General features: G+C 43.4%; 1 protein-coding gene across 1 annotated transcript; it reads right to left on the reverse strand.

Annotated features, from left to right (window-relative positions):
* Positions 1-9,767: 9,767 nt before the first annotated feature.
* pou4f3 (POU class 4 homeobox 3) lies at positions 9,768-11,154 on the reverse strand. Its single transcript, XM_029519711.1, has 2 exons — positions 11,035-11,154; positions 9,768-10,667 (listed from the first exon to the last, which is right to left on the reverse strand). The coding sequence occupies exons 1-2, from the start codon at positions 11,152-11,154 to the stop codon at positions 9,768-9,770; spliced, it is 1,020 nt and encodes a 339-aa protein (XP_029375571.1).
* Positions 11,155-15,507: the final 4,353 nt, after the last annotated feature.

The following is a 15,507-nucleotide window of genomic DNA, read 5'->3' on the forward strand; positions in this document are numbered from 1 at the left end:
AAAAAAAAAATAAAACACAACAAAAAAACTCTTTTGGATTCATACAGCATGGACTGCTAAAAATATGTAAAGTGCCTTGATGTGACTTTGTTATGATGTGATTTGATTGAATCCATTAGTTACCTCCTTTTCTACAGTGTTGGTGGTGTACAACAAAATTAATATTACTGCTTACATGCATTTCCATAAATACTGAATGTGAGAAGACACAAAATGAGGCATAAACTATTTTCTTAAAAATATTGCAATCTGACTATGACTTATGTATATATTCTTCAGAGCCCTGTCTCTTAAATGCTATAACTTATTTTGAGTTTTGATCATGACGCATGTTCCCTGGTGGGTACTTAGCCTCCCTTCGTGCCCCATTGTATTTGAAACTGCAAATAAGATAGAGGCATGCAAATGTGTTGATGTAATCTATTATATCCATCGCTTTTGATAGCTTTGGCTTTAGCTTGTTTCTCAGTCAGTCATACTCGACTGGCATCTGCAAAAAAAACTTGTTCACTTACACAGCGATCGCTGTCCTGCTTTCAAACCACAGAAACTGATTTTCATCAGTGGGTGACTTTATCAACTAAATGTTTCTCAGTAATCAGGAAAGAGCAAGTCATGTATTAATATAATTCAGATTTGGAGAGGAAAATGCCAGTCATCTTATTGCAGATTTAGATGAAGACAGATTGGTTGGCACGGTAACCATTTGTGGTTAAGAGTCAAGTCCCGTAAGACACACCAAGAGAGATACTTATCATTATAACGTATCGTATCATTATAACACCAAGTCAAAAGTCAAAGACACCATGTCCGTTTAACGTGGAGTGCTGGACGGCGGTAGAAGCACATGAGCCCAGCAGCAGGACCGGTATCTGCTCCGCTGTGGGACTGTAGGAGCACTACCAAAGCAGGCTCACCAAACTGTCTGAAACAAAGTCAATGTCAAGGTTTTGTTTTTCAGGTTTCTACCGTTACACTAAAGCAATTCAGCACAAAGTAAATCCGTGTGGCACATACAGTATGTGGACATCTGAATGCCAGAGTCAGAGTGGTGAGGGGGTCAGATGGCCCTCTAGTGGATTTATCTGTTACTGACTTGCAAAGAATTCTGCTAAAGTTTTTGCCAATACAGTGATATGACACTGACAACGAGCCAGCGCAGCAGGTAAAGACAAAGCTACTTTATTAATCATTGTTTTATACAAAGATCATATGGTTAAGGATAAAAAGTTGTACTTTAGCACAATCCCTGAAGTATGACTGCACCTAAGAGTGTACAGTATTAAGAATTGAATTTTAATATTTACTCTGTCTACAATGGGACATAATTTAACACCTTTCAGGAACTGTCCCCCAGAGCGAAATTCTATCCAAATTAGTGTTGAATGCACTCTATCAGAGGCAGATCCAAATCAGTCATGACTTAATTTCATGCTGTGTCACTTAAGAAAAAGTCAAGGAAATAAACTTTTGAAAAAGTGCTTGTTCAAAGAGGATTTTTTTTTTATCTTCCCTAACCAACCTATACATTTCGTAAGTTCAGAGAAAAAGCCCAGATTTCAGCCACAATAAAAGTAGTCATGTCTTATCTTTAATCACCGGAGGATGTTTTTTTTTTTTTTTTTGAAAAGAAGTGGGAGGTCAAAGACGTAAGCGAAAGCACATATAAAAGTTGTGTTGTCAGATGAGACAGCAATTAGTTCAAGTAACTCTCGAAAAAGCTATAACGGCGAAGATGATGCTTCTCCTGCTGTCTGCTGTCGCTCTGCTGGTCAGTCCAGCTGTTGCCACACCTGTTCATCACAATTACAGCAATTTTAGCATGCTGGCATCCAGTATGTTCAAACTGGCTGAAAGCTGTAATGCAAATCTCACTGAGGTAAAATATTTTATTTTGGAAACTATTTCTCCATCTGGTATGTTTCAAAAATAATTTTCTAACCCCTTGTGGTCACAGGCGCAGCAGTTAATCTTTGTCGAAAATGTGAGGGATCTTACTGAAGGCATCAACGGCTGTAAGGTGAGCAGAGTTTCTGGTTTTTTTTTTTTTTTTTTTTTTTTTTTTTTTTTTGGTGGTTGGTGGTTGGTGGAAATGTTACTGCTGCCACAGAGGAAATAGCCTTTGCTCTCAATTTTGTTTCAAAGCATTCACACCACCAGTAATTCTGATAATGAATATGAATTTCTGTTATTTACGGAGATTTTTCTTCTTTTTGTTGAATAGTTTACAGAAACATGAACAAGGACATTAACTGCTGTTGTTCTATTTACTACCTGTGACTGCTTGATTGATATAAATAAACACTTTTACTTCATCCTCCATGACTGTGCACACATGTAATAGCACGTTCAGATGTTGTGTGCAAGTTTCTATTTTAGTTTACATTCATTTCATTTTACTTTAGTTTATTTGTTGTATGTTTGCCTGATTTGCTTTGGTAAGTAATATGTCATTTGTTTTTGAATGTGTTCCTCGCAGGATAAATTCTTCTGCAAAGTGCAAGATGTCCTGACTAACACTGAGATCGTCCGTAAAAACACTGACATGTGGAAGCTCAATAGAACCCTGCACAATTACAACCGTGAGAAAAAGGTAAGACCTGAGAGGTGTTCATCTGTTAAATGTGACCCAAAGATGTGCTGTCCTTAAATCATCGCACTTTTTTGTTTACATAGACAAAACGAGTGAGACGAGTCTGTTTGTGTTGACCAGACTTTTTCCTGTTTCAGGTCAACTGTGGAGTGGAATTGCAGGGGGTGAAAAATAGTGATGAAATAACCCTCCCGTCCTTTTTTAAATATGTGATGCAGTGTATCCAGAGGAGAAATTTTAGAAGGCACAATTAAGTGCAAATCTTTGAGCAGCGCCAACAATCAAGCACACGCTTTTTGAAAAAATTCTCAACTACAATGAACAGGAGCACCGAGAAACACAACACTGGATGTTACTGTGTGCAAGTGTTGTTATTTATTGTTTGTTACTGTTAATTTATCTGTTTCAATCAAAGACCACTTGCATTGTATTGACTGTTAAATATTTGAAACATCTATTTATTGTATCCTGCTTTGTTTTCTGTTATTCAGTATTTAAACACAACTGTAAGGTGCTTCCAGAATTAATAAATCTTAACGTTCATGAATGCAGCGTGTCGTTCACTGATGCCGCTCTTCTGACTGCGTACTGTTGTGATTTTGATCACATATTTTATCTGTGCGCCCTTCCTTTGGTACTTCCATTTTATAGATATCGAATTTCCTTTTCTGATTCACTTAATCGTTTACTTTTCAACCAGATCTTGGGGGACCAATATGATGAAGTATTATCTGCGTGTGCGTGTCTGGAAATTGCAATGAAGAAACATTTAGAAGTTCACATGATCGCTCAAATATTAATGGTTTTGTAAATCGTTCAGCCCCCAGAGAACTTTCTGAAGAACCCTGTTTTCATGGAGAGCACTCAACCGGTCGGAGCGCCCTAGAAATACATTTGTGTCGATGCTCTCTGTCTGGCTGAGTTCTCTTGAGAGGAACATGTTTCGCCACTCTTTTCCCTTGCCTTGGACAATGTACCCTTCACTCGGTGACTTGATGCAATGTGAGAGTTATGGGGAGGCTCATTTTTGGTGCAGGTTTTGGTCTCTGTGTGTACACGTGCTAGTGAACCGTGGCCCCCTCATTACTAAATAAAGAGAATCACTTTACTTTTCAACAGTTCTTTTTATAGAACTGATGGAATATTCTCAATACTTTGTGTAACCTTCCCTCCCACGTTTTTCCTTGAAGGACTGCAAAGGACAAATAAACTCTCAGAGCAATTTAACATTGTTTTTAGGAGAAAAAAAAATCTGTGTGCTCACGCAGTTATCAAAGCGCAAGGGCATTTTAGCATAAATCCTCCAATAACTATCTTGATGATGTAGAAGCACATCATCCAAACACAAACAAACAAAAAGACAAAAGTTCTGCTTATTATGCAGAACCATTCAGCTAGTTTGATGTGATTTTGCATTCACATCGAACATGTTACACATAAGTCAGTGGAAGAACGAATTCCAAGAAAAACAACCATTCTGCAGTGAAATTATTTTAATAAATCTGTGGTCACTGGTATCATGTGACCTCAGTAAAGAATAAAATGAAATTAAGTCCTGTTGTCTTGCTTTTAGTTTGTGTTCCAGAGTATGTTATCACTGCTGTCACTTCAATGGAACCCAATGTGGGAATGTTTGCAAGTATGCAAATGTAGTTGAATCACCCCGAGGCCATATGACCAGGCCTGTTATTCAACCATATCACACCAGCTCTGTTCTTCTACCTGGTGTGATGGGATCCGGCAGGTATGGAGCCGTCAGCCTTCAAACGCCGTTCAAAAACGTATTCTCTGTCCAGGATCATGTAGCCATAAATGTCTTCAGATATGTAAAAAGGGCGAGCTGCTGCTGGATCTTCACTGATGTTTCCAGCAGCTTGATAAATATCTTTATGTTACGCCCTTCCCCTTGATCTGTAACACACACAGATATACTCACTAACCACCGGCTCCCTTGCTGCTTTTTTTTTTTTTGTCTTTTCTTATTGTGCTCCTGGTCGATTAGCCTCGGGGCTGTCTTGAGGGCCTGGGGCCGGTGGGAGTGCACATGGGGAGAGCGGGTGACTGCATCTGCTAGGGGACCTCCTTCAGGGGCCCCACTGCGGCCCGGCTCGGGTTTTCATGTCTGTCTTCAAAGGCACGGCCCCACGGAGGGAGGGAGGGAGGGAGAGAGAGAGAGAGAGAGAGAGAGAGGCAGACAGTTCATTGACAGTGATGCTGCCATTGTTGTTGTCCCTGGTGTGTTCCCTCAGTCACTGCACAGTATCTGGGCTGACAGAGCATGTCAGCACCAAGCTGATTTTTTCCTGCCCGCAAAACACGTTTTTTTTTGTTTTGTTTTTTTGCTGAAGGCTTTCAGAAATGTTGACTGCACGCTATAATATCAGCAAATAATCCTTTCCTCTCGTTTGACTCATTTGGCAGCATTGTTGGCAGAATTCATTAGTATTCCTAATGTAAATTCAGCATGATGTGCGTCTGCAGAGTAGTCATTTTTGTTGCCACATCAACACGGTGGCCAAGTGTTCTCTGTAAACATATTTCCGACAGAGAATAAAGCAGGAGGGTATCATGACGGTGTCCTCTGCGTGCTCCTGCTGTCACACAGGTTTAGAGTCGGACGGTTCAGGCTGACAGAGATGTGCCCACCTTGACATGATCAAGTTGAAAATGAAAACAACTAAATCCAGACAGTCAGGATGAGAGACACGTCCAACACAAAGCTTTTGTTCTTTCTTTCTAACCCTATGACTCTTTTTTTCTTTTTCCCCTTTCCTCCCTTTGTCTGGTCTTCCACGCGCTTAACGAGTCCTGTTTTTTTTTTTTTTTTAGCTCCTTTCCTTCTCACTACACAACGCCTACATTTTCTTAGAGAGGATTATTATGTTCAGCTGACTTATGGTTGTTAGAAGTTCATATACTCTGATCTTAGTTTGTGTGTAGTCCTACACCTGACCAGCTAAGTGCTTTGTGGAAAAAAAAAAAAAAAAAATCACGCCACTGTGAGTTATTTCTGGCTGGGCTAATCTTATTTCTCTGGGCACTTTGATAATGGAGAACACTTGAATAATGAATGGGGTGTATAATACTTCTTCCTCAGGCCCACTGAATGAATTAAGCAAATGCTTATAAGTGAGTTTCTGTTACTGTCTCTAACATAATGTCCCCTTAACTCCTCACTCTTATTTTGTATTTCTGGAATTAGAACACAAACACACACATCAGAAGAGCTCAGTGGGCAAAAACTGAGCAAATGCCATTAATGCATGCTGAGTACAGTTATAACATGGCCAGAGGAGGAGAGGTCGTATACATCTTTTTCTGTGCTTTGTCTGTGTGTGCACATCTGAGGAAGCTCTACATAATGCACGGTACGTCAGCTGGCAGACAGTTTGACCTCACAGACAGACTTGGAGACTCGTAATGTCTCTCCGTGCGCAGAGCTGATACTTACTGCAGAGTGTGAAGTGAGGCCACTGGCCATTTACAGGATGGATTCGTTAAATGAATGTTTAATGTTTATGGATTTCTTTGATTGACTGATTTAATTTAGAAGTATGGTAACATCAACGGCAAAAAATACATTTGGTAGTAAATACTTTCCAGCTGGTAGTTTTTTTTTTTTGTTTGTTTTTTTGCTGTGATGCTGAGGCTGTAACTAAAATTCGTAATAATTTTGAGTTTAGACTCACAAAATACTGTGAAATATACCTAAAACATTACGTTCTCAACAGATCAAGACATGGCATTAATATCCTGAAGGACTATATTTAAAAAATGTCATTGTCCAATAAATTGGCTCTGTAAGCACATCAGTGAAAGCACACATTATTAGACGCATGGATGTTTACAGCCAATGTGCTGAGTGGAAGCAGCAGAGTAAATGAAGCTGGTTATTTTGTGCTGGTGTGCAGTTTAACTTAGGGAATAAGAATGCAGATATTTCTAAACTCAGCACCGCACTTCATCGTCAGAACCACGTTTCACAGTGCAGTGATGTGCTCGCCCGTCATTAACATCAACAGCATCCTGCTAGACTCAAACATCAAGCCATAGAAAGGACGGGAGCTCTGTGCTGAGCTGCTCCTGCTGCACCTTCAGAAGACATCCATCACCCCGGCCTAAAGTTTCCACAGAGTAACACAAGCTTTCTGTGTGTGTGTGTGTGTGTGTGTGTGTGCTGCACACAGGTATATGTGGCTGACCTGTTTGGCTGGTGATGATAATAGAAGGTGACTAATAGAGAGCTGTCTTCCTCCGCTCTGGTCACATTCTCATTTGTTGCTGCTGGCATGGATGAATTATTGAGTTGGGGGTGTCTTTGGGCTGGTGGGGGGGGGGGGGGGGGGACACACACACTGTGTGTATGTATGTGGATGCATTCCTCAGCAATTAACCAGAGCCTCCATCCTCATTCTGTCAAAAATGCCCCTTCCTGTCTGAAAACATTTCAAGCAAACACACACACACTGTCTGTTTGTCTGTTTGTACACATCTTCCTTCCTTTTTTTTTTTATTCCAACTGTCTCAGTCACATCAGCTCTCAATCCTCAGCCACTTATATTCGTTTTAACAACAAATCAATATGCAACAGATTTGACTCTAAGCTTGTTCTCATATTTACATGTAGGCTAAAGCACGAATTGGCCCGCTCGTTGAAAATGAAATATACCTCCGAGCTGCTGCTGAATAATTCAGCTGGCCTCAGCGGCCACATGCTGTTAAGGCTCCTTCAGCCTTCAGCTCAGTTTACCGCCCAGCCAGCGCGTTATGATACCAATACCTGTATTACACAGATCAATTATTCACAACCCATTTAACACCGACCTGACGGCTTCATAGGCCCCCGTCACCCTCAGGAATGTTAATAATGTTTCCTTAGAACTGTGAAATTTCAGAAATATTTCAGCAATCAAAAACGTCCCAGTTAAATAAGCATATTAGCCTTTTTTTTTTTTTTTTTTTTTAAACCTCGCGTCCCTCTTACAAAGCCACGTTAAACACTGTAAATTATAAGACAATCATCATTAATCCTCTCTCGGTATCAAAGAGAATATTAAGAAGTTTCTGTGTAATTATTGTATTGATCCTCAAACAGAAGTCTCACCGGGAAAATCAAACAACCGGAGGCCAAGAGGGAGGAAACCGATGGAAGCTTTTCATAATTATTATTTTTTTTTTATCTCATTTTATCAAATTTTATTTTATTTAGCTGTACACAAAGAAAATTTGGATTAAATTGGAATATTAGCAATAAAACGAAGTCGGCCTGCAAATGCTTTACTAAAATACGCATTAAACAGACATGGCAATAAATTCACTTAATACTAATTCTAACCCACTAATGTTATTATTATTATTATTATTATTATTATTATTATTATTATTATTATTATTATTATTATTATAGTATATCTGTGGCCTAAACAGACATTAGTGGACATTGCAACAGCTCATATCGCATAGATAAATAAAATCTTTTAAACATAATCAGTTGAATCATACTTACAACGTAGCCCCCAAAAACAAAGTAGGTTAAATCATAATAAATGAAATTTGTGCTGATATCTCCCCTTTTCCTCGGTCAGCCTGTCGTGTGTCCACTTCCTCTCTCCCCAGAGTCTCCAGGCTTCCCGATCACACTTCTCCTCCCAGCTCCTCCACATTGCTGCGCTTTATACCAATATAGCCTATAATTAATATTGCATCGTCATTACTTAATAATTTCAAAGCCCATGCACGACATAACCCCGCGACACCGGGGCATCCATAATTAAAAGTGCACTAATTAGAGAGGAAGGGGCCATTAGCAGCAAGTCTGGAGGACACACACTCTGTGTGAAAACTGCTGCGAAAATGGAGGCCCTTTATTTTCCAGTGCTTATATCACATACAATAATACATATTTAATCCCAGCAGAGGTCATAAATAAAACAGCCCCGAAGACTTCCGATGCAACAAACACTTTGCAGATGTTTTATCGCCTGACGGTGAGTCTCCGAGTGCCCAGAATACCACACCTGCATCTTTTTCTTTTTTCTCTTCAGCCCACATTCATCTCAAAGGTCGTATGAACTACCAGAATTTCTTCTGCAGTCTCAGTCAGAATGATATTTACGATAATAATATAAACACAAAATAGAAAACACACACAAACAAAAAAATAATAACAATAATAACAAAGTCGCCGCTTTAGAAGGTTTTTAGAAAATAAACAATGATTTATTAAGTTGAAACTTCACACATTTTTTGTTTGAAGTGAAATAAAGAGTGAGGAAAAATAAATACTTAGATTAGGTGATGTAGGCCTATATACTATTTATATAAATAAATTCATAGCTCACCTGCAATGTTTCCAAAACGTGTTCGCATTGAAATACTAAAATATAGCAGCAGCCAAAAGCCACACGGATGTGCCTCATCTATGACGGAGTCATTTCCTTTATTATTATTATTATTATTATTATTATTATTAAAGATAAAGAGTCTCACTGTGTCACACATGTGAAAGTTACTTCATTACTCTTTTTGTGCGTAAATTACGATCACATCGTTCAAGAAGAGAACAGATTTGCAAAGGTCGTGGTGTTGGTTTAAAAGTTTTTTTTTTTTTTTTTTCATTTCATCTTTGAACTCATATTCCAACATTTAAATAAAAAAAAAAAAAAAAAGAAAAGGTGGAAATGCAGGTGAGGATATGACGATGTGCTTCTTTGTATGTGAGACAGTGATGGGGAGGCTCAACTCTGACCTCCACCAGGAATACAAAAAGAAACGATTATTACAGTTTTCAGAAAAACCACAATTTTCCTCCATCTCCCAACGACACCGACGACTAAACATCCCATAATCACAGCCTTTGAGATCCCTTCTGTTTTAAAGTGAGTTAATATCACTGATTTACTGAAAATACAGACTCGGTGTGCAAAGATACATGATAATAACAGCAAAGTCGTCCCCCCCCCCCCACAGATCTATCACACAAAAAGGGGGAAAAGTGCAACAACGAAGAGTGAGTGACACAAAAAATGTAAAACCAAGTCGGAAGTCTTTCAGGAGATAATCCCGGACGAGAAGTGCAGATCTGTTGATAATCCCTGTTAGTTAGGCTACTTAGGCTATTATTAATCACTCGATCAAAAATGTAGTAGGCTATTTTATTCATGATGTGTGGAAGTCAGTGCACCGCAGAGTATTTCATTCGTTTCTGTTTTTGCCGCTGGTTGCAGAACCAAACTCGAACCACGTTCTTTTTCAGGTCCAGCTTTTCGGCGATGGCCGCGATTTTTTCCGAGGAGGGCCGCGGCTGGATGGCAAAGTACGCCTCCAAAGAGCGTTTTTCCGGCGCGGCGATGGACGTGCGCTTTCTTTTCCTCTCGTTCCCGTTGAAAAGGTCCGGCTTGCTGCTCTTCTCCCGGAACGCAGCCTCGGCTTCCTCCAGCCAGGCCTGGAGGACCGGTTTGAGCGCGATCATGTTGTTGTGGGACAAGGTGAGGGACTCGAACCTGCAGATGGTGCTCTGGCTCAAGGACCCCACTCCGGGGATCTTGAGGTTGGCCAGCGCAGACCCGACGTCCGCCTGGGTCACGCCGAGCTTGATCCGCCTCTGCTTGAACCGCTCGGCGAACGCCTCCAGCTCCCGGGGATCCGACTCCACGTCGCTGACGCACGCCATGCCGCCGTGCACCGACAGGGAGTGGGGGTGGGCCATGGTGGCCATCGCCTGGTGCAGCTGCCCCATGGTCTGCAGGTGGTGGTGAGGGTGCTGGTGGTGGTGCGCCGACGCTGTCATCCCCGGAGGCTCCGGAGCACCCATCCCGGTCACGGCCAGGCTGTTGGAGAGGTGGTCCAGGAGGTCCCCGGCCTCCAGAGTCTGTCCGAGGTGGTGGTGATGGTGGTGGTGGGTGATGGGCACGGTGGTGGAGGAAGAAGAGGAGGCTGAGGTGCAGGGGACACTGCTCATGGTATGGTAAGTCACGTCTGGTTTGAACGGGTGACTCTTGCTGTCAGCAGCCGCCAGAGCCTCTGCCCGTGCCAGCAGGCTCTCATCAAAGCCTCCGAATATATTGCCCTGCAGCTGCAAGCAAGAGTGCGCATAGTGGAGTCAGTGGGGAATACTGCCAGGCAGCTCTCAGGATCTAAAAAACATTTTCCAAAGGCAAGCAGCGCCGAGGAGAGAACCCTCCTCAAAGCGCAGGTCATAAAAATTAATATGAAAGCAAGAGTATCGCTTCAGCAGCCGTGGATGAGAGTGTGTGTGTGTGTGTGTGGGGGGGGGGGGGGGGGGGGCAGACAGACAGACAGACAGACAGATGAGAGTGAGACAGATAGTGGATAGAACAAAGTCCTGTCAAATCAACTTAACTGACATATTTCCACTGTGATATTTTTGCCCCCCCCCCCCTCCCCCACCTCCTTCAGGTCTCCCCCCGACCTGAACGTACCTGCGGGGCGGGCAGACAGACTCTGCGCATGCCCTCCGAACCCGAGTGCAGGCCCGGGTACTTGGGCTCGTGCAGGCCCGGGTGCACGGAGAAATGCTGCTTGCCGTTCATGGTCATCATCCTCCTCCCTGCGAGCAGCTCGCCTGCAGTCTGGCCCCTGACATGAAAGCCCGGGAGCGGACGGCCACACAGCTCCTCTATTCTCCTTCACCACACTGAGCTGTTAACTTCGACGGCGCCTCCCGGCATGCCTCTCTCTCTCCCACTTCCCTCCCCTGCTCCTCTCCCCCCACCTTCCCCCTCTTTCGGCTTCCCCCCCTCTTCCTCCTCCTCCTCTCCTCCCACCAGCGCTTCTGCCGCTCAGCTTACAGTCTACAAAATGTTGCCTTCTGTGCACGAGCGTTGGACAAATCCAACAAAATCACTAGAATCTACTAAATGTTCACTGATGAAGTCGATATTATATCAAATGATCTTTTATTTTCAAATCTTATCGCCCTTAGACTTTCTGCTGGAGCCGGCCTGTAGTGTTCTTCCATAAAAGCCTTACACAAAATAATGCCTCCATGACCGTGTGCCATATATATTTGAAGGCTTCTGTGAAGGAGAGCTGGTGATTTTCAGCAGCTGTTGGACAGACAGTGTATAATAACTTCAGAGTTTAGGGTTCCAACACTGAACTGCAGCTGTTTCAGCACCACGGACAGCGCAGCACAGGATTGTGTACGTCTCCCCTACGAAACCGTTTCTCGGTTCGTCCCCGGAGCCTCCCGGCCCTGAGACCGGGCTGCTGGTCCTGAGACCGGGGTCCTGGCCCTGAGACCGGGCTGCTGGCCCTGAGACTGGGGTCCCGGCCCTGAGACCGGGCTGCTGGCCCTGAGACCGGGCTGCTGGCCCTGAGACCGGGCTGCTGGCCCTGAGACTGGGGTCCCGGCCCTGAGACCGGGCTGCTGGTCCTGTGACCGGGCTGCTGGTCCTGTGACCGGGATGCTGGCCCTGTGACCGGGCTGCTGGCCCTGTGACCAGGGTCCTGGCTCTGTGACCGGGCTGCTGGTCCTGTGACCGGGCTGCTGGCCCTGAGACCGGGGTCCCGGCCCTGAGACTGGGCTGCTGGCCCTGAGACCGAGCTGCTGGCCCTGAGACCGAGCTGCTGGTCCTGAGATCGGGCTGCTGGTCCTGTCACCGGGCTGCTGGCCCTGTGACCAGGCTGCTGGTCCTGTGACCGGGCTGCTCGCCCTGAGACCAGGCTGCTGGTCCTGTGACCGGGGTCCCGGCTCTGTGACTGGGCTGCTGGTCCTGTGACCAGGGTCCCGGCTCTGTGACCTGGCTGCTGGCCCTGAGACCGGGGTCCCGGTCCTGTGACCTGGCTGCCGGCCCTGTGACCGGGATCCCAGCTCGGTGACCGACTGGCTGACCCGGTGGCCTTGGCCCGGTCTCCTCCCACGTGAATGCCCACCTTTTGGGCTCTCATGTAGCCACCGGGTTAAAACGCGGAGGAAAGAGGAGCCAGGCGGCCAGAGGCGGACTGATGACACAGCGGGTCTATCCGATCCCGCTCACCACCTCTCTGGTTCCCCAGACTCTGAATTATTCAGCAGCGTGGTGGCAGGCATCCATTACCGCGTTGGCATGTTCTCATTCATTACACAGATTAAAACAGCCAAGGTCTTTTCTCACACTGCAAACCTGTTGCTCGATCACAAGTGACTTGGATGGCAGTATGAAAGGGAAGAAAACACACTGGGGAAGGCCGTAAATCTGAAAAGGATATCTTTAAAGTGTTGTTAAAACGTTGCCTTGTGCCTTAAACCTTTGACCTTTTGTTACAGGTTTGATTTTCTATGAAGGGTGAATGTGACAAAGTCCCACAGGGGAAAAAAAGCAGACAGGTGTGAGAAGCTGTCAGAACGCTGTACTTATGGATCCCCCTGAATTTGTAGTTCGTCTGAATAAAGCATGAAGGCCCTTTTCTCACCTTCTCCCTTCCCCTCTTAATAGCTGTCATATAGCTGGCCCTATTCATAATTTATGGTCATTGTTTACAACTCTGTCATTTTTGCGCTTTTCATATTCTGAATATTGTATCTGCCACATTTCAGGAAGAGTGCTGCTGTATTCATGGCCATTTCTGTCATTTATTTTGTTTTGCGGCTGCAGCTGCATCTTCACCACGTGATTTACTGCCATCAGTATATCTACACTTAACTGTTGTGATGAGTGATATTAGGAAAAACAGAGCAAAACACTGGTGCTACAATCTGCAAAGTATAATTGATTACCTCTGGTAAATATGCATTCTATGTGTATATATGTGTGTGCTCAGATGTGAGACCACAGTTAATCAGTTCAGTCATTTGTTCACAGACAGGTTGGTTGGTGGTTTTAGAAGTTATCATATGATGAGTGCTGGCAAAGCATCAGGAACAGTCCATAGAGCTGCACGTTTAGGATAATTGGTGAGGCCGGCCCGGAGCGTCGGCTGCGTTGGCATTTATACTGGTATTAATGTCATAAATCAGCTTCCATTGACACCAATTGTGCCAGTGCTGTCTTCTCATCTCTCAGTCACCAGCATGTGTCAGGAACAGTGAGCTCTTTAGGCCCCAGTTTGAAATCCCTTCCCCTGAGGACAGACAAAAGCTCTTGCATTAAACTGAACCGACTGAGTGTTTTCACTTGACTTCCTAAAGTAAGAACGCTCATGTATTATTCAGTGATATTTTTAATATGTCATATTCACTGGGTGCTGTAATTAAACCAGGAGTCAGAGGTCAAGAGTCTTTTCTAGGAGGAAGTGGCTGTCCTCCGGTGAGTTGATATGGTATTGGTGGCTTTCCTATTATACTAATTTATAATGAACTGGGGGTGGCATAGTGGTTAGCACTGTTGCCCCACAGCAAAGACATTTGTGGGTTCAATTCCCGGCCTGGGGCCTTTCTGTGCTGCCTGTGTGTGTTTCCTCCCAAAGACATCATGTTTGGGTTAACTGGTGACTCTGAATTGTCTGTAGGTGTGAGTGAGTGGTTGTTGGTCTCTGTCTGTCTCTGTGGACTGGCGACCTGTTTAGGGTGAACCTTGCCCTCGCCCAGAGCTGGGATTGGCTCCAGCACCCACCGTGAAACAGGTAAGTGGTAGACGATGAATGAATGAAGGAATAATGAATTGGGGCTCTGTGTTGTTACTTCAGGTTGGGAGAGAGTTTTTGCTATTTTATAGTATATATATTATTAATGTAGTAATTCATAGTTTTCAAATGTATTTAAAAATAATGATATTTTATAATTCATTCTTACATTTTCACGTTGAGTCAAAATGTCCTATGTGACCACACAGGCTTTAAAAAAAAGATTTCTATTTAAACCAGTGGAATAAAATGGCCTGTGTAGCAGATACTGTTATCTGCTGCTGTAATAATTATTCTCCATCCCATTTCCTCCAGCGGGCTGAGAGCAGACACAAACTCATTTGAGATGGCGTGCAAAATGAAGGAGACCACACAAGAGTTCAAGGTAATATTTTCTGGAATGCTTTTGCTTGATTTTTTTTCCCTTGCCAATGGTGATTTTATCCTTCTTGGTCTATTTTCATTCTTTAACTCAAAATGTTCTTTTTTTTCCCCTCCAAGATCCAATTGAAATGTTTTTTTCTTCTTTTTTGTTCTTTTTGTTTTGACAAGCACCCCATCCTTCCATCTTTATTGGCAAAAGCAAACATGCTTGTAAATTAGAAATCCATATTTTACAAACAAAATACATGAAGAAAATACATCCACATCCTGCAAATATAAACAGTAACAAATCCGAATCTATTATCCAATAAACATTTTACATTTTTTACACTATTGTGTGATAGTAGCATACAGAAGATACAAAAAGTGTGTGTGTGTGTGCGCGTGTGTGTGTGCATGTGTGTGTGTGTGTGGGGGGGGAGACTGTGTGTGTGTGTGGGGGGGGACTCTGTGTGTGTGTGTGGTGGGGGTTCTCTGGATAATTACTTAGAAAAGCAAAAGTCCTGCCCACAAAGTTTGTACTTTAAAACTGCCAGAGACCTCATAGAAAAGGAAAAACACAGCACATGAGCAAGTTGCATGAAAGTACTAAGTGCAGAGAGAAAAGCTTCCATCGCACATCTGAACCTTATTTTTGACAGACAGTGATGGTGGAGACGAAAACTTAAATTTTTCAATGGGTCAGGCGTCTGAGTTCTGAGACAACGGTGAGATATGCAAACGGAACATTAACGCTACAGCCATCACAGAATTATTACTGACCAAATCCTTCCTGTAACATTGAAGCTGCTACTCTCCTCTCTGCTGTGGTGTTTAGCTGTTTTCAGACTGCTGGATGTGAATGGATATGATCAATGAAGTTATGATAAGCATACATCAAGCTACACTTCATTAGGCTGCAAACAGAATTATTTGTTTAAAAGCAGCAAAAAAGAAAAACATTTAACTGCCAAAAATGTCTTGTG

This window comes from Echeneis naucrates, chromosome 14, assembly GCF_900963305.1.
Source record: "Echeneis naucrates chromosome 14, fEcheNa1.1, whole genome shotgun sequence".
In the NCBI taxonomy this organism is placed as follows: Eukaryota; Metazoa; Chordata; class Actinopteri; order Carangiformes; family Echeneidae; genus Echeneis; species Echeneis naucrates.